The sequence below is a fragment of the Podarcis cretensis genome (genome assembly GCF_951804945.1).
Source record: "Podarcis cretensis genome assembly, chromosome: 2".
In the NCBI taxonomy this organism is placed as follows: domain Eukaryota; kingdom Metazoa; phylum Chordata; class Lepidosauria; order Squamata; family Lacertidae; genus Podarcis; species Podarcis cretensis.
Window position 1 is genome coordinate 89,012,123 of NC_137171.1, and position 23,331 is coordinate 89,035,453.

At 43.7% G+C, this 23,331-nt stretch overlaps 1 protein-coding gene across 7 annotated transcripts in view; it reads right to left on the reverse strand.

Annotated features, from left to right (window-relative positions):
* GRIP2 (glutamate receptor interacting protein 2) overlaps positions 1 to 23,331 on the reverse strand; it is a 385,893-nt gene that overhangs the window by 11,623 nt on the left and 350,939 nt on the right. For all 7 annotated transcript variants that reach the window (XM_079964500.1, XM_079964498.1, XM_079964497.1 and 4 more), the window contains exons 13-19: positions 20,634 to 20,779; positions 19,856 to 19,936; positions 11,185 to 11,248; positions 9,693 to 9,838; positions 8,463 to 8,607; positions 4,912 to 5,051; positions 30 to 206 (exon numbers count right to left, since the gene is read on the reverse strand). In XM_079964500.1, the coding sequence (XP_079820626.1) occupies positions 30 to 206; positions 4,912 to 5,051; positions 8,463 to 8,607; positions 9,693 to 9,838; positions 11,185 to 11,248; positions 19,856 to 19,936; positions 20,634 to 20,779 (899 nt within the window). The remainder of the gene's footprint in view (positions 1 to 29; positions 207 to 4,911; positions 5,052 to 8,462; positions 8,608 to 9,692; positions 9,839 to 11,184; positions 11,249 to 19,855; positions 19,937 to 20,633; positions 20,780 to 23,331) is intronic.

Genomic DNA, 23,331 nt, shown 5'->3' on the forward strand with positions numbered 1-23,331 from the left:
AATGCATTCGCACATTAAAGGCAACTCACCCTGACTTCCATAACCAGCATCAATGCCAGAACCGTCCCAGGATTCCATTGCACTGTCCACACTGGGGATTGTGGTGGAATAAATCTCAGAGAGTTTGCTAGTTTTCTGGGAATCAGTCAGGTCATCTTCTGGGTCGCTCACTTCATTTATACTCCCAGACTGTTTCGGGTAAGTCCCTGGGGTCAAAATAAAGATGCACAGGTATGCACAAAATGTTAGAGACATTTCTGTGAAGCTCGCCTGCTATCTTTCTGTTATGTTATAATCACCAGCTAATGGGTGGCACTGTGGTCTAAATTACGGAGCCTAGGGCTTGCTGATAAGAAGGTCGGCGGTTTGAATCTCCATGATGAAGTGAGCTCCAGTTGCTCGGTCCCTGCTCCTGCCAACCTAGCAGTATGAAAGCACTTCAAAGTACAAGTAGATAAATAGGTACCGCTCCAGCGGAAAGGTAAACAGCATTTCTGTGCGCTGCTCTGGTTCACCAGAAGCGGCTTAGTCACGCTGGCCACATGACCCGGAAGCTGTACGCCGGCTCCCTCAGCCAGTAAAGCGAGATGAGCACCACAACCCCAGAGTTGTCTGCGACTGGACCTAACGGTCAGGGGTACCTTTACCTTAATGGTTGGTAAGTCTCATATCAGGTTGCAGGCCCAATGTTGTGTTTTTCAGAAGATGTAGGGTTTGGTGTGCAGAACACTGATGTTCCCTTAGCCCTGTAGCAAGGGGTGCTGCCCTTCTTTCCCCTTCATCCTGTAAGCCTTTTTGACCCATGGCAGCTTCAAGTTGCACCAACCAAATGTGAAATTAAGAGTGGGGGAGCAGCTTTCCAGGTGTAAAAATCACACAGATCACGACTACTGCCAGCGTGTGATCTTAAGTGCATCTGCTTGCAAGTAAGTTCAGTGAAATCAAGTAAAAAGACTTATTTCCAAGTAAGTGGCTTTTCTGATTTAGTGACTGTAAAGTGATTTATTCTTTACTCAACACTTAAAACCACATCACCTTGACAATTTTCTCTTTCACCTTAGGACATCTCCTGAGATAAAGACTGTACTTTAAAGAAAGGGGGGAGCCCACTATAGTCTCCCCAAATTAGGATGGGTTAAATTGCTTATGGTGGAGTACTTGAGATGGCTGTGGAATTCCAATTTCAAATAGCTCAGGCTTAGAATGATTGATAGGAATTCACTCTCCTCCATTCATTTTGACTCATGTGTCATATGCAGAAAGTGCTCCAAAGAGCTTCTGTGAGTAAAAATATCATTATGACTGCTGGACGAGCTGTGCCAACTATATCCTCTCTTGGGGAAAGCTCTGCGAAAGACTATTAACGTGTTTCACACCATAATAGCTAATGGTTGAGAGGTACAGAGATCATCTCTGGACTGTGAGAGACGTTGGGGGATGGTGATTCCCAGACTCAGCTAAGGTTGGGTCTCTGTGTGAAAGAAACGGCAGTTTTTTAGGATGATGGAGTGAGCAGGAAAGAGAGCACTGACGTGGAGATTGGAAGGCACATTGGAGAGGATGAAGGGATGGAGGAGAAATTCAATTTAGTTTGCATTTTAATAAGTAACTACCTAATGTGCACCTCTTAAAAAGGGAAATTGGACTAAATGGCCCTTGAGGCCCCTTCCGACCCTACAATTCTATGAAATGTGCAAATCAAAGCACACCAATCCTTTGAAATTTGCACTTCTCCAAATTTTGCAATGCAATTCTCCATCCCAAACAATGTGTAGAATATATGTTAGGGGAAAGAATGTATTAAAATGCATATATTAATAAAGAGATAATAAAATGCATCATATTAGGGGAAATTGCTTTCAAAAACGTGTACATTAGTCAAAACTGCATACAAAATGATGTATTTATTAGGAGAAATTCTGACAAATTTTCATGGGGATTAAAAAAACAATAATTGCAAATTGCTGCAGAAACATGGCAAACTGAATTTAAGTAAAATAACGAGAAAGTGAAATTGACAGATTTGACCATCCTTAGGTGAAGGTATTTCTCTCTGGGGATCTGAGGTGACCCACCTGTCAGGAGTTGATCAACTCCACACACAGACACACACACACACACACACACAGCTTTACTTTTATAGTTGTAAAATTAAATATTTTTAGAAACACCACAAGTCTCAAGTTTGGTCTCCTCAAAAAGCAAGTCAAACCTGAAAAGTGCTGCCTCTGCAACCTCTTGAGGAAGTTCCACAGCAGAAGAGTGACTTCAAGAGGATGTTTTAAGACCTGCAAATCTCAGATTGGTTGTTTTTAAAGCACAACTATTTTAGTGGTAGCTTCTGCTTCCAGCAGAAACTGGGAACTACCTCTCTCCTCAAATACTTCATTCCCTCCTCCCAAGTTAGCTCTAGGCAGGTCTTTTGAAGAAAAGAAAAAGAGAGAGAAAAGTGAGTGAGACTGGAGAGAAGTACAATAACGTATTGCAGCTGTCTTTGTTTATGGATGTCCGTACAACTCCTTGCAGCAGGAAAGAGACTTAAAGGAGATCAGAGGTGAGGGAGGTGTTTTATCTCTGCCAGAGTAAAAAGTGCTAAGAAAGCAAGAGAAAAAGCTACACTCTGAGGAAGTAGGAGATCTAATTTATCAGTGGCTAGGAAGGAAAGTAGGAGGGACTGCACCCGGAAAATCCTCTGTGTTCATGAAGAGCTGAAAGACTGAATCAGAGAGGGAGGAAAATGGATGTGATTGAAATCTAATGGTCCCTTCGAGCATGAAAATTAAATTGCATGGTTACACTGTCAAGTTGTCTTCATTAAAAGCAAAGAACAGAAGGACAGAGGCCTATTTCTCAATTTTACACATGAACATCAGTCAGGACTTTAAAGTGAACTTCAGCCCTTTCAAGACATTGGCTGAGCTCCTTAGTTTGGCAGGCAAGGTTGCTGCTGCATCAGAATTTCAAAAGTAAGGGACTCTGCAGAGACACAGAGTCTGATGTGAGATGCTTGACTGACAGGTGGTTGGCAGTGTAGGATGCTGATTAAGTTTTCCCCCAATTGGCTTTTCAGCAATTCTTTCAGAAACTTAATGCTGCGTCAAAGTGGGGCTGCTCAAACAGTGTTAAGGAAGGAGAGGAGAAATAAAAATCACTTTCCACATTGGCAGGTCTGAAGATGTTTTTTAAAGGGAAGCAGACAGCTCAAAATCTAGTCAGCTTCTTAAACGGAATCTCAAGTGGGTGCTTGAGATTATACCTGTCAATGGAGTCACCTATTGATCTTGGTGCTTTCACCTCCTTCTCCTTGTTTTAAAGAAGTCTCCCAAGGAAACTAACACATTTCCCCACAATCCAGTAGTCCAACACAACAGGGGCATTAACAGGAATAGTATTAAAGGGAACAGCAGTTTAATAATGTAGACAGAGGATGCAATCATTATACAATGCATTTATGCATTGACCTCATATATTTTTAAAGCCCCCCCCCCATGTCTTGATGTCACTCATACGGCATCATGCACCATGTGACATCGCCTCCCCCCAATTCTCCTTCAGAAGCTGGTGCCTCTGAGCAGAGCAATACATTTGGCACCAACTTGGCTGCAGGAGTTGCCAGAAGGAGGCGTACAAAGCGCCATCCAGTCTCTTAGGGACTCCACTCCGGATTGGTGTAGGGTTTACTTCTTAGCCTTTTCTTCTCCCAAAGATATCTTGCAAGGCAGTGAAGGTTTGGGTCCTAAGGCTTTATGGGTCAAAACCAGCACTTTGAATACAGCCAGGAAACTAATCGTAGCCAGTGCAGTCATGACAGAATTGGTGTTACATGTTTGGACCTTTCTGCCTCAGTTAACAGTCTGGCCTCTGAATTCTGCACCAGCTGCAGTCTCCAAATTGTCTTAAAAAGCAGCCCCGTGCATTGAAGTAATCCAGCCTTGATGTTACCAGAGCATAGAAAACAGACTTGGCTTGCCCAGTTCACTTGAGCCTCAAGTAGCAGTAATGGATCCAGAAGCATCCTCAAGCTATAGGATCTACCTGCTCCTTCAGAGGGAGTGCAACCCCATCTAGAGCAGGTTACATCCCATCCATCTGGTTTAGGGAACCACCCACTAACACAGCCTTTCTCAATCTGTGGGTCCCCAGATGTTGAACTACAACGCCCATCACCCCTAGCTAGCAAGGCTCAGGGATGATGGGAGTTGTAGTCCAACAACATCTGGGGACCCACAGGTTGAGAACTGCTGTAACAGGGCCTCAGTCTTGTCTGATTAAGCTTCAGTTTATTGGCTCTCATCTAATCCATTACCGGGGGGCAAAACATTGATCTAGCACACCCACTGCCTCACCTGAAGATGTATAGGAGAAGCAGAGATGTGTGTCACCAGCAAATTGCTAACCATGTGCTCCAAAACTCGAGATGACCCCATTAAGCAGTTTCATGTAGAGGCTGAATAGCAGGGGAGAACTCTCCAGGGGAGAACTCTCCAGAAGCCGACACAGAAAGGCTCCATGAGGCCAAACAATATCCCTCAAGCATCACCCTGTGAAAACAGCCACCCAAGTGGGACTGGAATCATCGCAGGGGTGGTGCCCACTCTCAGTTTGGACAGCCACTCCTGAAGAAGACAATCGTTAATGGTATCAAAAGCCACTGAGAAATCAAGGATAACAAAACAGGGACACATTCCCACTGCGGCTCTTCCGACAAAGGACCACCAAGGCAATTTGTGCACCAAAAGCAGGCCTAAACCTAAATCAAAATAGATCTGGGAAAACCAGTGTCATCCAAGAGAGTCTGCAGTTGGCCAGTGACTGCCCAAGAACCTTGTCCAAGAAGTGGAGATTGCTACATTGATCTGTACTGATTTTGGCTCCAGATGATACACACAGATTTTTAGAATGAGAACTTACTTTCGGTTTGCTTCTTGATCTTCAGAGTTACAGTTTCTCCAGCCATCTGGAGTAGATGAATGGCTTCACTCAGAGGCTTCCCCTTAAGGCTTACATTATTAATAGCTAATATCCGGTCTCCTACATGGATAGCTCCAGTCCTAAAGAACAAGCAAATGAAAATTCCAACTGTTATGCAAGACAGTAATTTCATTAAACCAGCCCATAAATAAAGATATGCATGTTCAGCTGATGGATGCACGTGTGGCAAGATTTAAAGTTCTGTGGTAATCAGAAGAAAAACATGAAAACAAATGCACAACTATTTACAGATTAGCAGGCACTCCTCCCAATTCAGTGATTTATAATGGAAAGAGAAGCCCATGTCTTCACCCATACTACACATAATGCTTCTCATTCATCTATAAAGGCTGATCCATGAATTCCAATTGAAACAAACAAACAAACAAACAAACAAACAAACAAACAAAAAACCCCAGACCTGTATATACATATCTCTGCACAGACCATCTGTCAGGGTTTGGGAACCTTCACCTCTTGGGCCCCATTAGGCCCAGCACAGATCCCAAATTGGCCCATGGAGTGGTTTCTCACAAACCATCTGCACACCTGACATCATATGTCATATGGACATGGATTTAAGGGAGCTCTCAGTTGCTCATTGGCCAGCTGACTGGGAGCCATGCTGGGATCAGCTACACTAGGGAGCTCCCCATTGGGCTCTGAATCCAAGCTGCATCATCTGCAGAGGGGAAAATGCTCCATTTATTAATACTGTGTTTTTACTTCTACAGAGACTTCAAAGTGGTTACCAATCAGCTGTTTGGTGGTTACAGCAATCTCCTTTGAAGATGCCCTTTCAGCGATAGTCAGCTGATTGGTGCTAGAGGGTGCATTCAGAGTGACTTGCTGTAACCACCAATCTGCTGACCAGTGACCTCCTTTGAACTGTGACTGGTTTCAACCACCTGCAGTCATTATGATGCCATGTGAGCAGCAAATGGGAAGTCCCTTTGCGCTCACTGCCATGGGAAGAAGCCACAGCCAATGTCTGACATCATGATGTCAAGAATACCTATTAAAAAAAAATGGGTTGCCATAGCCAATCAGATGAAATGGCAGTGAAGTCAAAGAAGGCAGAAGACAGCGATGTCAAATAAGAAGGGGGGGGGGTAACATTGCCCCAGAGTAGCAGGCAGAGGAACAAAAATGTGCCAAGCAGCAGAACATAATCCAAATGTTTGGTGAGGGCAATATTTTTCCTTGTCATTTGTCTGGCTATGGTGAATAGACTAATTTTGAGTTGCATTACAGAATGTATGGTGCCCATAATAAAACATATGATTCAAAAAGATACTACAAAACATACAAAACAGAGTGAAGGTGGTATAAAGCCAGTGTGGTGTAGTGGTTAAGAGCGGTAGACTCGTAATCTGGTGAACCGGGTTCGCAACTCCACTCCTCCACATGCAGCTGCTGGGTGACCTTGGGCCAGTCACACTGCTCTGAAGTCTCTCAGCCTCACTTACCTCACAGAGTGTTTGTTGTGGGGGAGGAAGGGAAAGGAGAATGTTAGCCACTTTGAGACTCCTTCGGGTAGTGATAAAGCGGGATATCAAATCCAAACTCTTCTTCTATAAAGAAAGAGTATTCCTCAGGGAAGTGACCCAATCAGTTTGATCTGGGCTTGCTTGAATTTAGTAATTCATCTAAATAGACTGTGAACTACGAAGGGCACAGTGAGTTTCACCTGACCCTTGGGGTGCTGCACACGGAGACCACAATAATAAAGGCTGCCTTTGCGTGACGTAAGTAAACGATCCAGCTCACAGGTGGAATTCAAGGTACGGCTCAACTGTGGGTTGTTTTCCAATGGATGCGAAGGCCAATTGTGTCATATCCTCCATTTAGATCACAGTTATTCCATTAAGCTACAGCTGCAACAGACATTCATTTCCTTGCATGCCCTAAATTGCACTACAACTCAAACGTTGGTTAAGTACATAGAGACCAATGGCCGACCAGTTTCAGAATGCTTGCTGTACCCATGTCCCCTTTCCTTCTGCTGTTCTAGCCAGAAGCTGTGGTAAAATCTCCAAGAATTGTCATTTAAGCATATTTTATCTTCCCATCAGAAGAGTCTGTCTTAGCTACTCCACTCCCTTCCGAGAGTAAATTACTTTTGCTTGCAGATCTCCCAAACAAAAGAACACTGTCTATTTTCAGTCACAGAAAACAAAAACTTAGCACACAGAACAGCAATCAGTTTTTGAAACCTTGTTTGTTGGCAGCTTATAAGGATATAATTCAACTTCTTTATATTTCATGCTCTCTCTCCCCCCCCCCCCCGCTTTTTCCTTTGAGTCAGGATATTGATTTCTCAACTATCCACTAGAGGTCACTATGGTGCCAGTTTAAATAGCAAAGTTAACTTTATTTCCAAACAGTGGATTAGTGAACTGAAATTATAAAATTCCTCTGTTTTCTCTAGCAGCTGAATGGATTGGTCTAAATTCTGGCTTAAAAATTATGGGAAGGGAATGTGCATGGGCCCAAAGATTCACCTTGTATCTATTTTGTTTTTAAACATTCTGATCCGTTTCTGAATTGCACTATGCTTTTTACACTTCGATCTGTGCTCCAGGTTCCGATCCATTCTGTATAAAGTGAAGTTCTGCGTTCTCCATTCATTACAACTGGGAAATATAAAAAATGGGTGCTGTTTGCAAATACGGCCGCCCCTTCTGAGGAAATGAAGCCTGCCCAATTTCAGAATGATAGCTGCAGGGGTTCTCCTGCAAAGACAGACTTTACCAGTTTGCAGTGGTTACATGTGAATGGGGTGATGGTGGTGAAAAGAACAAGGATCCGCAGGAAAAACTGAGGTGGGGAAAAATGTCATGTACCTCCAGCAATTTCACAAGCATGTAAACAAACAGTCCACAAATTACAAGCGGGATAGCTCAGTTGGTTAGGGCATGGTGCTGATAATGCTAAGGTTGCAGGTTCAATCCCCATATGCTACAGCTACGTATTCCTATATTGCGGGGGGTTGGATTAGATGAACATCAGGGTCCCTTCCATCTCTATGATTCTAAGGTTATGTGGCTGCACATTTTGAAGACAGCACTCCTGATTGGTTCCTTGCTTGTAACTGTCACACACACACACACACACACACACACACACACACACCTTGCACAAACATATCCACCAATGCATAAACATAATAGCACTGAATATACTACCTGGAAGAAGCTTCACAGTTTCCCCAAGCAACACAAAATTGCCCGTTGGGAGCTCAGAAACTGTGACAGCCATTCAGCACACAAACCTCTCATGTCTCCTCTCAAGATCACGTGCAACCAAGTTCTCTCTCCTCTCTTTCCTTACATGCACAGCCACGTAACTGTGCAGAAAGATCTACACCACCCACGTATGCAGGCTCTATTTAATTCAGTGGTACAAATGAGCAGAAGAGCTTCCCAGTGGATTACACTCGGAGTATCATTATATCATGCCTGCCCATTAGGATGCAAATTGCAACTCACCTTTCCGCCAGCCCTCGTTTTGTCAATCCTGAAATGACAATTGGGTCAAAAGGCTCCTCGGTCCCTGAAATAGTGATTCCCAGGGGTCCACCGTATCTCTTTAGCTCCACTGTGTAGATGATAGCACCAGTTGTTTCTTGCTCATCTGTTAAGAGGAAAGGAGGGCTCTGATTATAGAAATCACCCTAAACTAAAGGAACTCCTGAAATTAGTCCTAGATCATCTAGAAGATACAGGCTGATTATAAACTTCCATTAGACCTACTGCTTGTTCTTTCCAGTTATCAAAAAAACCCAGTAACCGCCAAAGAGGATTGGGAAATGATCATTTATTGCTTAATAGCTAGTAGCATGTGGTTACTAATTCCATTATAATACAGGAAGGAATGAAGTGCATATTTTAATTTTTTTCCTCCCCGCTTCCTACAATTTCCCATGAATTCTAATTGTTATTGATACAAAATACCTTTAACTTGTAGTCACTGATCTAAGTAATGCATCAATTCGTATTTGTAATTAATTTTGGTATATATGCTTTGATGCAACTTTGCTAATTAATATATCCAGAAACAATTATCTGAGTGTTTATTGCCGTTTGGATTTTAATTTTAAGGAATTGCTGCGTGCCACATGCTGTAATTCAAACAAATATATATCTCAATGCAACCATGTTAAAACAGTTTAAAGATGAAAATGAATAAAAACGATGTCACAAAGAAAAACAATAAGGGAAGGAAAACAGGTGGAATCTGAAAGTATTGGACCGTACATAACTGCATTTATTAGCTAGGCAATTTTGTTTCCATTAATATACCTATGTTTCTAATAAGGCCATTTAGATACTGGTACTCTGTTCAATGCATAAACACTTATTTAATAATGATAAGGAATCTTCAAGGTATGCATCATAGCTGTCAACTTTTCCCTTTTCTTGCGAGGAATCCTATTTGGAATAATGGAATTTCCCTTAAAAAATGGAAAACGTTGACAGCTATGGTATGCATCAAACCTCAAAGTATTTCCTAGCAAAAGAGTAAGTAACTTTTAAGCCTTAGAGTAGGTTTGTAGGCACTTGCTGTATGCGCATGCGCACCAACACATGAATGCACAGGCACATGTACACACTCATTACTTGAATAATGGTTTTCCACTTTCTCTGCCAGGCTTTTCTTAAGTATTGGAGTGTTTTATTAAAATGGTTCAGAAACAGCTTGATTCAGTGCTTTCGTACCAGAATTATCCTCATCCTTCCTGATCTTCAATTTGACAAGTTCTTCACACTGCTTTAAGATCTGCACCGCATCCTCCATTGAGCAATTGTCGAGTCGGATATTATCAATGGCTAACAGCTTGTCTCCGGGCTCTAAGGTGCCAGTCCTGTGAGCAATGGGGGGGAAAACAAGCCTGTGTTTAACACATTCCAAATAGCTGCATACTTAGTTCTTCTCCAAGAGCTGATATGGCAACTCTTCTGCAGCAGAGAATTTGCCCAGGTTAATGATTAAAAAAAGACAAGATATTTCTGCATAGAAACAGGTTCAAATAACTAAAATCCAGCCTGAGAATACACCTCATTATTAGGAATTCCCTCAACTGGTGAAAGTTGAGGGTACCTTAAATAAGTGAGAAGAAAAAAAAACGGGTACCTTAAATAAGTGAGAAAATAAAAAAAACGAGTCACAGGTAAATGTGAAGGAAGCTGGTGTCAAGAAAGTGTATTGTGAATTACAGTTTTCATACATCACGAAAGGACATAGGGAGGTGCTGTTATTGGCTGTCCTCATCTCTCATGGTGCGTCATCCAGAACAGAGGTAGCCAACTTGTTGCCCTACAGATGCTTGACCACAACTCCCATCAGCCCTGATCACTGGCTTTGCTGGCTGGAGCTGATGGGAGTTGTAGTCCAACAACATCTGGAAGCCTCCATATTGGCTACGTCAAAATAATATAGACCAGTTTATACTGTACGTAACTCAGAGCAAACTCTTAATGCATGCATGTTCTACTTTTATATAACAAGGCAGTGCTGGCAACACTGCTTGTACTGGAATCAAGTAGGCTTAAGTGAGATTCCAGGAGTCAGTATGCTTATAAAATACTAATTTATTAAAGCCAGCACTGTACTCTAATTAGACCTACTTCTATGCTGAGGCCAAAGGAAATGTCAGGCCATGGCACACCTTGTGAATAACTTCAGCAAGTCTAATTATGCACAGGAGGAGAATATGCAAACATCTGTGAACTTCGGAAGACATGGAAAATGTTTGGCGTTACAGTTCATTGGTCCTGATGTTTGGGAAGGAGCCATCGCTTGGAGGAAGAACACACATACTTTGCACAATGAACGTCCCAGTTCAACCCCCAACATCTTAAGCTGAAAAGATCTTGGGAGGCTGGACTGGGAAAGAGCTTTGCTGTTGCCTTCAGGCCCTGCTTGCTGGCTTCTTATAGGCATCTGGTTGGCAACTGTATGAACAGGACATTGGATTGGATAGGGTGATCCAGCAGGGCTTTTCTTATGCTTATTCTTTGTATCTCTGACATCTATTTTTCCTCTCCTCATTCTTCTTATATTCTTAGAACTGCAGATAGTCAGAGCAGACAATATGGGTACAGGTGGCTTGGAAGTCTGAACCAATATAAGGGTCTTCATATGTCTTAACTGGGTTCAGCTGATTTAGTGTCTGAGACTTGTAAGTGGAAAATTAGATTCTTCACTTACCTGTGTGCTACACTTCCCTTCTTGATATCAGAGATAATTAAAGGCTCCCCAGACTTTCTGCTTGCTGTTGTGAGAGAGATACCAGAGTCAAAACTCAATCTGTACCTCTAGGATAATCTTTAGCATTACACTAACTTCACAAAGTAGGCATTATACAAGTCTTTGGAATTCAAAATTGAATGGAAGATTCATGCTGAGAAAGCCTAACACTTGGCCTAAACTGGCATTGACAGGCACTTTAAGAACAACGCATTTCTACACACTTATCCCCAAACAGGAGATATCTTTCTGGCCTTTCATGGCGTCATGATGAAGGCAACAACATAAGCCCGTGTGGGGCAATGGTTAGACTGGAGGACCCCCAGGCTTGAATCCCCAATCAGCTGTGGAGAGTAGGAGGCGGGAGAACTACCACAACTTGATTTAGCTTATGATCCAAACAACCGAGACGTATTCACAGAGACCAATGACCTGGACAAGAGAAGAGTAAGAAGGCATCGATTTCTGTTCAGACCCTTGTTTCGTCTCATGCAGCACTGTTTCTGCTCCACTGCAGTTTGACTGCCAACAGAAGCTATACAATTCCTCTCATGAATTGTCTGATACAGTAGAATCTTACATAATTCATTACGTGGTTAATTTATCATCACGTTAAAGGTAAAGGTACCCCTGCCCGTACGGGCCAGTCTTGACAGACTCTGGGGTTGTGCGCCCATCTCACTCAAGAGGCCAGGGGCCAGCGCTGTCCGGAGACACTTCCGGGTCACGTGGCCAGCGTGACAAAGCTGCATCTGGCGAGCCAGAGCCGCACACGGAAACGCCGTTTACCTTCCCGCTGGTAAGCGGTCCCTATTTATCTACTTGCACCCGGAGGTGCTTTCGAACTGCTAGGTTGGCAGGCGCTGGGACCGAGCAGCGGGAGCGCACCCCGCCGCAGGGATTCGAACCGCCGACCTTTCGATCGGCAAGTCCTAGGCGCTGAGGCTTTAACCCACAGCGCCACCTGCGTCCCTTCTATCATCACGTTACTCCACACCATTTATTTAAACACAAATACCATTCATTTCAATGCAAAGGAAATGCAATGCAGCTCAGGGAGGGGAAGTTATCGATTATGCATCATTTGCGGACTGAAAAGAACAAGAGAAGCAAATATTGATCATATTTGCTGGACTGATTTCTGCTCCAGACGTGGGACGAATAAGCAAAAAGAAGCAATTTCCATTCCCGTCAGAATCCTCCAACATCCCTAACAAAGGGTGAGCGCAGATGGCTCCAGAAAAACTAGGCTTGGGAAGCGAAGCAAAGGGGTGGCAAGAACCATTATTAGGAGAGCAATAAAGAAATCCAAGTGACCAAAAGCTGGAGAGGTGGTGAATGGGGGTAAGAGGAAATACTGTGGAACACCCACCACCCTTCAGCTATCTTTGATGGTGCAACCTTTTCCTTCTCCTGTGGCAGGAGTATCACAGCAGACAGATCCACAAAGATAGATAAGAGTAAAAGGGGGGGGGGCGGAGCAGGTGTCCTAGAGATTCCACATACAACAAGATGATGTACCCATAGAGTAGGGACGGGAAACATTTTCCAGTGCAACGTTCCCTTGTGAGCAACCTTTCAGAGGCTGCATGCTAGTTGTGGGGAAGGCCAGAGATAAAAGTGAATGGAGCAACACATGTGACTATTATCTTTGCACAGCAGGCTGCGTTCCAGTCACACAAAATCCAGAGGTTCCAACACACATGTCCACCCACTGCGTCCTCCCTCCAGGCAAGCAGCAGGCACTATTGCAGCTCACGGACAGATCCCAAGCAGGCCTGAGGGCCACATTCAATCCATTGGCCTGAGGTTCCCCCAGCCCTGTCACATAGGACTGTAGAGAGAATCCAAGAGTACGGCTTCTTGCCAGGAAGCATTTCACTTCATTATCTTTTTCTCAGCCACATCTGATTGTGGGCAGACCAGGACATCCGATACCTGTTTAAAACTGAGGGCATTTTTACCACATAAATAGTATAGAGGGAGATAGCAAGAATTGGTTCCAAAGCTGTTCAGATCTTTCTCCTGTTTTTTCCCCCTTCCTAGTTGAACAAATTTGCCTCTATTGAATAATATAAAAATGCAATTAGTCAGTACCTATGCATAGTCCTAGAGGGACACGGGTGGCGCTGTGGGTTAAACCACAGAGCCTAGGACTTGCCGATCAGAAGGTCGGCGGTTCAAATCCCCGCGACAGGGTGAGCTCCTGTTGCTCGGTCCCTGCTCCTGCCAACCCAGCAGTTCGAAAGCACGTCAAAGTGCAAGTAGATCAATAGGTACCGCTCCAGTGGGAAGGTAAACAGCGTTTCCATGCACTGCTCTGGTTCGCCAGAAGCGGCTTAGTCAAGCTGGCTACATGACCCGGAAGCTGTACGCCAGCTCCCTCGGCCAATAAAGCAAGATGAGCGCCGCAACCCCAGTGTCGGCCACAACTAGACCTAATGGTCAGGGGTCCCTTTACCTTTATGCATAGTCCAATCAACCATTATTATAGCATATCAGCAATAGTAGAAGTAGGCAGAAAGGTCTAGCACTGCAATTCTCTACACATGTACTCAGAAGTATAGCTAGCCGAGTCCAATGGATCTTACTCCCAGCCATTTCCCAGCATTTATTAAGGTTACCGTAAATTTCGCTCCATAACACGCAGATTTTTCCTCCTAGAAAGTAAGGGGAAATGTCTGTGCGTGTTATGGAGCGAATGCCTACAGATGGCGGGGGAATCTGCTGCAGTTGTGAGCAGTCCGTGGCTCGCTTTGAAACAGCAAAGCGGGTGTAAGCGGCTCCTGTCAGCGAGCCGAGCTGGGGAGGAGGGAGAGAAGCAGAGCGGGCTTGGCTGCTTTAAAACAACCCCGTCCTCTATGTTCCTCTCTCCTCCCCACTGAGCTGCTAAGTAGCAGCAAAGCTTTTCAGCCAGCCTAGCCGGGAGGAGGGAGAGAAGCAGAGCGGGGTTGGCTGCTTTAAAACAACCCCTTGCTCTCTGTCCCTGCCTGCAGTTTTTTGCTGTCCGATTTTGGATTAGCCACTGTAGGGGCTGTGTGTGTGTGTGCTTGAGCTATCGTTCTCCTCCTCCTGCTTCCCGTTCACTCTCCCTGCGCCCCTGCGCTCTCCCTCCGACTTTAGAATTGACACTCTGTGTGTCTGTGTGTGTGTGAGAGAGAGAGGGCTCCTTCTCCTCCTCCTGCTTCCCGTTCACTCTCCCTGCCCTCTGCCTCCGACTTTAGAATTGACACTCTGTGTCTCTGTGTGTGTGTGAGAGAGGGCTCCTTCTCCTCCTCCTGCTTCCCGTTCACTCTCCCTGCCCTCTGCCTCTGACTTTAGAATTGACACTCTGTGTGTCTGTGTGTGTGAGAGAGAGGGCTCCTTCTCCTCCTCCTGCTTCCCGTTCACTCTCCCTGCCCTCTGCCTCCGACTTTAGAATTGACACTCTGTGTGTCTCTGTGTGTGAGAGAGAGGGCTTCTTCTCCTCCTCCTGCTTCCCACTCTCCCTGCGCCCCTGCGCTCTCCCTGCGCCCCTGCGACTTTAGAATCGACACTCTGTGTGTCTCTCTGTGTGTGAGGGCTCCTTCTCCTTCTCTTGCTTCCCGTTCACTCCCCCAGCGCCCCTGCGACTTCCAGCACCCTGCGACTTTAGGGCCAGTTCTCTCTCTGCGTGTGTGTGTGTTTTGACCTCACTGCGCTTGTTGGGGGAGAGTGTTGGTCGCAATTTTTCTTGATTTGTCTCAGAGTGGTTACTATCATGGTTTCCTTGCCAGGGAGGAGGGAGAGACGCAGAGCCTGCTTGTTCTAAAGGAGCAAAGCCAGAGAGGAGCCTCTCCTGCATTATTAGCAGCATCCTTTTCCACCCACCCCACACGTGCTCCTTGTCCCTTGAGTTCTTTTCCTTCCCTCCCCACTTAAAACGTGGTTACAAAGCACGGATCCACATGGATCCTCAGGATTTTTGCACTAGGTCACCCCAAATTCACCATCAGATCACATAGCATATCCATGGCTACAGCCTGCACCAAAAAACACAAGCAACCACTGTTTCATGGGGCCGCAATGGCGCAAAAACGTGGTTACAAAGCATGGATCCACATGGATCCTCAGGATTTTTGCATTGGGCTACCCCAAACTCACCGTCAGATCACACGTCTGTGGCCACAGCATGAATCACAAAAATCATACATCCACTGTTTCGTTTAGAATATTTTTTTCTTGTTTTCCTCCTCTAAAAACTACGTGCGTGTTATGGTCAGGTGCGTGTTATAGAGCGAAAAATACGGTAACTTGTTGAAGGGCTCTTACAGATAGCAGAGGCATAAAATAATCCAACTCTCCATGAATTGGCCTTGTAATTGCCCCAAACAACACTTCTCTCATCAAAGTTAGACATGCACACTAGGCCTACATTTGTCCTGGTACAACACACATTATTGCTGAATGCAGCAACCCACTCACTAATAAGCACAAAAGAAGATACCATCAGAGAAGAAATAATTCGGTCTCTGGAGCTGGTTTGTCAATGGCAAAATTTGAATTACGCTTTTCAAAACAGGCTTAATGATATTTAATTTGGATGTAGCAACATAGGTCTAGGAAGCTGTTCTTCATACCGGTAATTAAAAGAATTTCCAGCCCAGAATTCAACAGAACTGGTAACAATTCAATTTGCTTTAAATAGTCACATATAATTAGAACACTTTACAAAAAAAAAAAAAAAAGCTTAATAATATTAAACAAGGCAAACTCTCCTCTTAAAAGTAATTCAGTATCGTACTGATTGTTCTGTGATGCTCCTCCCAATATGCAAATCATACAAACTAATTTAGGGGACTACTGATCAGCAGTCAATTAGTATTCAATTAACCCTACTAAATCTTATTAGCCAAATTAAACTCTCATGGGCAAGCGCCACCTCTTCCTGTTCACTACTCAGGTTTTCTTTCAGCTGGCCTTTTAATCCAATGCTGAAATTGGAATGGGTTTGCTTTGTTTTTAATTCATAGAGCCATTATATGCAGCTCAGGCTTATTATCTGGCAATTCATATTAAAGGCTTCATGTATATCTCCATTCTATTCTACCAGAACTCCACCATGCCTTCTTGAGTTGTGAATGAAAATGACATTGTCCTTGTTTCCTATGGTTCTATGTACTATAGCAGGGGTGGGAAACCATTTTGGCCTGGCAGGCAGATCCCACTCCCATAGGTCAATTTTTACAGGTGGGTGGGGCAACTTGCCTGTCAATCACTAGGTGTTGTTATGACATCAGGTGATTGACAGGTGAGTTGTCTTGCCCTCATGTAAAAGTCCCTTGCGCAAAGCTTGAGAACCACAGCGGAAGCGACTTTGCAGGCTTTCTGCTTGGAACTTGGCATAGCTCTGTCAGTAGAGAATGAGACTCTTAACCTCAAGAGTCGTGGGTTTGAGCCCCACATTGGGGGGAAAGATTCCTGCATTGTAGGGGGTTGGACTAGATTGGCCCTTGCAGTCCCTTCCAACTCTATGGTGCTATGACTTTCCCAAGTGCAAAGCGCAGTACTATCAAAGCTGTCTTCTGCAGGGATCAGCTGTACCACTGAGCACCCCATGGCTTGTCAGGTTGCCCAGACTGACAAACTGAAGTTATTCAACATAACAAACTGCGGCTATCCAAGAGTAGAAGCTAAAGCTTGCAGACTTTTGGTCACACAGAAGGAAAGAGAAGGGAGTCAGCCTGGAAGAAGGCTAGCTTTGTTCACATCTTGCTAAACCAAAATTCAGTGTGATGTCTGAATGCAGTCTATATGATTGAGGCTCACCATCCCACCAATTGCTAACTACAGGCTAATCACCTGTTTGGAATTATAATTTCTTTTTTAAAAAGAAACTTCCTTATATAATGCTTCATTGCACCAGAAGACTCATGTGTACGTATGTCTGCGTATGTAAGGCTTCTGATCCAAAGTTTCACTGTAGTCTGAGTCTGAGGCTTAGAAGTTAAAATATTCTCCGCAGAAGAAATCTGGAGAAACCTCAATCAAACACTCTCTTTCTTAGGTATTACTACATTAAACACGCTTAGCTTTGTGACATTTCTGCAGATCAATAACCAGGCATTTTGACAACAGAAATGCAAGCTGTTCTCAAACCAACTTGATACTATTTCACAAGCTACCCTTCCTGCGCCCTGTTCTCCTTCATTGTTGCAGCTGGCAAGTAAAGAGATGTCAGTCTTGCTAGTAACTGCACCAATTGAGCCCACAACTCGGTCAGCTGGGTGCCTTTGTATGGATCACAGTATTCACACTAAGGGGCATTTAAGGGTGATTCCACGTTTTGAGGGTACCAGCTCATGTCTCAGCACAACAAAAGAGGAAGGATGTTCAACATTCTTATTTACTTTTCCTGATTCGTAGGCATGCTCCCACAATATCTGCAGGGAGCCTGTCTACTTCTGCTTTATGGTATGATAGATGAAGTGTCTCAAAACACATGCCCATTTTGTGTTTTTAATAGGATGCATAATGACTTGGACTGGGAAATTATTCCCCTCAGAGGAGCTTGAGCACATAACTCACATGCACCAGTGACTCTGCCGGTTATAAAACATCTTCAACTATTGATTGAGACAAAGCAGCATTTGGGAAATGCGTAATTAAACAAAGACTAATACAGCTATGAAGCCACATCTCAGAAACAAAGTGTTTATAAGGGTTTGTGGGGGGAGAGAGATGATTTAAAAAAGCCGTGAGAACTCAAGGATAGTTGAGGAACACAAATATTCACAGGACAAAATACATTTCAGGTCTGAATTACAAAAGAGGAGCAGTCAGCATAAAAATCTACTACTACTAGAATACTTCTGTAGAATCCATTAACTTAAGACAGGGTTTATAAATTAAACATTGTTCTAGCAGGATATTCCTTTCAATCTCTCCTCCAAATCCTGAATACAGAACAGAACAATTCACAAAGCTATTTCTGAGGAGGGTTAAATTCCGCTTCACATACTACCAATGTACATGTGTTGAAAGTCTCCCCTGTCCGCGGTAGTAAGATCAGGGCTTCTAACATGGTTTTCAGTGCTAGTCTTAAAACCACAGTCTTTTCCCATAAAAATCTACTCCTGGTGTTCCTCCCCTCCAAGTTTTGTTGGTTTCAGCTGCCTCAGACTGCAATCTTAAACACACTGACCTAGGAATAAATCCCACTGAACTGGCAGGGGGTTGGACTCGATGGCTCTTGTGGTCTCTTCCAACTCTATGATTCTATGATTCTATTCAATGGAGCTTACTTCTGAGTCGATATGCATAGGATTGCGCTTTAATTTACAAAGGAGGAAAAGGACTTACTGACATTGCTATTACTGTTTGGTGTCAACCACAAATCATTTGGTGAGATCACAGATCCTTTTCAAACTTGTGCCAACTCCTGAGGTAGATTCTACCACATGGTAAAACGTAGACCCAAATGAAAAAAGTTTTCATCACATTGAAAGGAAACATATGAATTGATCTTGACCTGCTTACAAGTTCAAAATATTTTGTGAAATTTATACAGTACAGGAAGAGTTTTAATGATGATTAGACAAAATGATGTCTTGCAAGATGTAACCCTCTCAAGCAATCCTCGGAGAAGCTATTTTAACTAAGACTTTAATTAAAGTATTTGAATTAAAGTATTCCAGCTGAGGCCAGAAGAGGCACATTACATATTACACAACTTATTTTAAAAGGACCAGTTGTTTACTTACTGCAAAACTCAGCAAGTATCTGTTTTGCAGCAAGTATCGCATGCTTTGATCACCTGCACTTGACATACCATCATCAGTTACATTATTATTTCTTAATTGTTTCATAATTATGTTCATATTCACAAAAGCCCTATGATGCCAGCCACTATTGGTTCCATTTTATAGTCAAGAGGTGGTGATGTAGCTATGGCTATTTAGTTTTATTTTTAAGTATGCACTCATCTGGAATTTGAATATTAAATATAATGGTCACAACACTAGATGCAGCCAGGAACTAATCTGATGTAATTCTACTAAGATGCCTTGACTGATTGAAGTGTGAACTTGGGATAAATCTCAAAATGTGAAACTATTAGGATTTATTGAAATTACTAATTTTTGGAATAAAAAGGTAAAGGGACCCCTGACCATTAGGTCCAGTCACGGCCGACTCTGGGGTTGCGGCACTCTTCTCGGTTTACTGGCCAAGGGAGCCGGCGTACAGCTTCTGGGCATGTGGCCAGCATGACTAAGCCGCTTCGGTGAACCAGAGCAGTGCACGGAAATGCCGTTTACCTTCCCGCCAGAGCAGTACCTATTTATCTACTTGCACTTTGACGTGCTTTCGAACTGCTAGGTTGGCAGGAGCAGGAACCAAGCAATGAGAGCTCACCCCGTTGCGGGGATTCGAACCGCCGACCTTCTGATTGGCAAGTCCTAGGGTCTGTGGGTTAACCCACAGCGCCACCCGCATCCCATATCTTTTGGAATACTGAGTTTATAAATAAAAAGCAGTAACACCCACAGCATTTTGCAGCAGTTGCAGCTTGAAACTATTTTCAAGGGGCAGCACCACACATATGGTGGACCTGGAGAAAACCTGACATGAATACAACTTCTAAGTAAGCAGCTGTAACCTGAGCCATACTTACAGCTGATAGTAATCCCAAGCTCCACACCTCTTTTCTTGGGTAGCTTCACGTGAAAGGTACCACTGCTGGGAATGACCGATTCTGTAGAACCAAGAAGATTAGACAAGAAAGGATAATGCAGTTCCACATTGCTTTGCTGAGCTGTGCTGCATCACTCACAACTTGTGAAGATAAATTGTGGGAGCACGCAGCTAAGAGCTATTTCAAACATCCCATCCCTAACACAAAGATGGTATTTGAAGAGGAGATCATAGTATTAATTAATTCACTTATTTCCATCCCAGACTTCCTGCCAAAGGAGCCCTGGGTAGCCAACACATAAATGGTAAAACAATTAAAACATCTACCAGGTATTTTGTGTGTCTGTATGTGTATATGTGTTTGTGTGTGTGTGCGCGCGCGTGCATGTGTATATGTGTGTGTGTATGTGTGTGGAGAGTATGTTCTCTGCCATTGGGCCACAGTCCCTCTCCTAGTTAAGTTCCACTAAAGTTGCAATACCACTGATGGTATGCTTGAGGCTTTCCCAAAGGCTGTTCCAAAAGTATACTGAAGCGATGCTAGAAGCTTGAGTGAAACCCTCTGTTTCTAGCTGCAAGAAGGAGTACTTGTTAAGAAACAACTGAGTTCATGAGCCTGATCTAATTTCTCAACTGCTGAAAACAACCTGGTGCTGCCTCCAAAATTCATTAAATCTGCAGTTTTAAGACATTGTCTGAAGACAAAGAAGCACCATTAAAAGGGAGTTTGGGGCTGTATCAAACAATTGTTTCCATACCTGCTACATCAAATTCAATCTCCAGCACAACCTTGTTAGTAAGTGCTGCATCCCGCAAGAGCTGGTTGGCTTCTTCCATTGTCCCATCTTCTGTTGCAATGCTGTTGATGGAAAGCACCCTATCTCCAACTTGCAGGAGGCCACACCTGCAGTCCAGAGTGGAGGAAAAACATGGGAGAGATCAGGAAAGGCAAGAGACTCATAGAGACCCTCAGGCTCCTTTTTCAAAGACGCCAGTCAGAGCAGTAATAAAGGTGGGCAACCAGAGTATGAGTGTGAGGCGCTGGTGGGGATCCTCAGCCCCCCAGGCCTCTCTATGTTTGGTCACTGGGACTCTCCCCAAGCGACACCCCAGGCCATGCTACTCGCAAGCTGGCTCCACACCTTGAAGCACTTTTGCCTGGCTGGAAAGTGATAATGATGTCTCTTGCTTGCCTGGAGGGAGGAACGTGCCTGTGTGTATGCAAAACCCCTGACTTCTGTGTGGCTTGAATGCAGCTTCTTGTACAAAGCTATGAATCACATTCATCACTCCACCCACTGTTGCTTCTGGCCACACCCACTACTAGCAGGTGCCCCATCCCCAAAGAATGTCGATAAGGGAATGTGCCCCTTTGGCTGAAGAGGTCCCACACTCCTGGTGTGAAGTTTTGAGATGCCCCACAGAATCATCTTTGCACATGGATGATGGAGCCTGACATGTTTTGGAGAATTTTAAGATGTGTTCTGCAAATTAATGCCAGCTCCTGCTGAAATTGTTTCTATTCTTAGATTAAACATGTGTGTGTGTGTGTGTGTGTGTGTACATATTATGTATCTCACTACAACTAAGATCAAAGCTGCATTGAAGACAGAAAAACTGAGAGGTGCCCTTGCTCTGAAACCATGTCTAATGCTACAAAAGTCACATTAAGCATGCCGGAGCCCACTGGCGCCCAGACTAATGGCACTGAACATTACACACTGCTCTGATTAATATGTGGGTAATAGCACAAGCTAGAAGTCTGTGGGTTCACCTCAATGTCTCAACAAATTGGGTAATCATTTATCCCTTGTAATTTCCTCTCTTGAAGCCAAATACACATGGGTGCTGCTTAACAGTGCTGAAAAGCCATTATTATTATAAGACACAATTCCAGGATTGCCTTGGCATGCACTTGGCATAAGGCAACTGCTGCTTGGTGTTTTGCAACAACTAACTCTGATGTTATAGGAGAGCAAGGAGGAGTCAAGCAACAGGCAGGGCACAGCAAGAAATGAAGAGAAAATAAAAACTGTTGAGCAAAAAGGATCTGGGTATGAAACAAGACATCAATCTGTTAATTGTCATTTATGTACTGACACTATGGTGGCATACAACAATTTAATGAATGAGCTCTGAGGCTTTCCCCAACTCTCTGGAACAGATTTGTGGATGGTGTGGGTATAGGTGAGGGAGAAGTTCAGTTGTGTGAGCAAAGGTTGTTCCACTCATGCAGTCACTTAGTTGCCTTAATCCAGAGGTTCTTATTTTCTGGTTAAAGAGACAACAGTCACACTCCTCCCTTTTCGTAAACTCCCTTCTGTCCAGTAGTTATGATGAATGGCTGGAGAAGTATTTGAGGAATTGCAGAAGCTGCTCTTTTTATCAATTTGAGATGTTTCTAAAGTATCCATCCAGGACTGCAAAGGATCCATTACTTTAACTGCTATTTTTATAACCACTGCACCGTGCTTCTAGGCAATATCGTCAAACCATCTTGTGGAGTACAGATAAGTAGGAGAAAGTCGGTTATACATATATATTAACATCCTTTTGCTCTATGCATTAGATAGTTTTAATAAGCCAAGTCAAAAGCTTTTTATCTCTCTTATTAGTAGACTGAACAGAGTTAACAGGATGTTTCACACTCAAATTTTGCAGGTTTATAAAATTTTGTGACATGAAACCATGATCACCTAACAAAGGCACTGGCATGAGATGCCACAGTTAACTTCTTCAAAAGTAAATTCAGAATTCAAATCAATGAATTCCCCTCTGCCCCCGGCTTGGCCTCCCTTTGCTGTACTAGACTCATGGAAAACATGAGCCCAACCAAGTCCTACTTTTCTGTGATCCCGGGGAATTTGAGACCTACCACTCCCTTTCAATTTCATAATAATAATGGCTTGTATACCCAGAGGTTCTCAAGTGCAAAGTTCATGGGAACGAATGTGCATGAAGCACTTGCCATTGTTACAGGGACAGTCTGAAAATGTGACCAGCTCTTGTGAAAAAATGCTTTGGTTAGTTTTTTAATCAAGCATTTGGCTTCCTCTTCCTTTGTTGTTTCCAGTTCTTTCACTAAGGCTTTTGTGGAATCCATAAAATTAAAAGAACACACACAAACTGAGACTTTTTAGGACTATATTCATAGGAGCCTTACGCTAGCGACAGTGGCTCAACATGCATTCCACATGTAACAGTGGGAAGTTGCGCTTGTGTGATGGGTGGATAAATTGCAGCCCTTTTTATTTCTTAAAGAAAGGCAACATTCAATAAAATAAAATTAAAATAATAGTTCATGCAAAGTCAGGGTCCTGCTGTGGAGATGCGACGGGGGAAACTTACTAGTGCTTTAGCTGAGATTCCTGCATTGCAGGGGGCTGGACCAGATGATCCTTGGGATCTCTTCCAACTCTACAGTTCTATGATTCTATTAATGAAGAGCTACTTGAT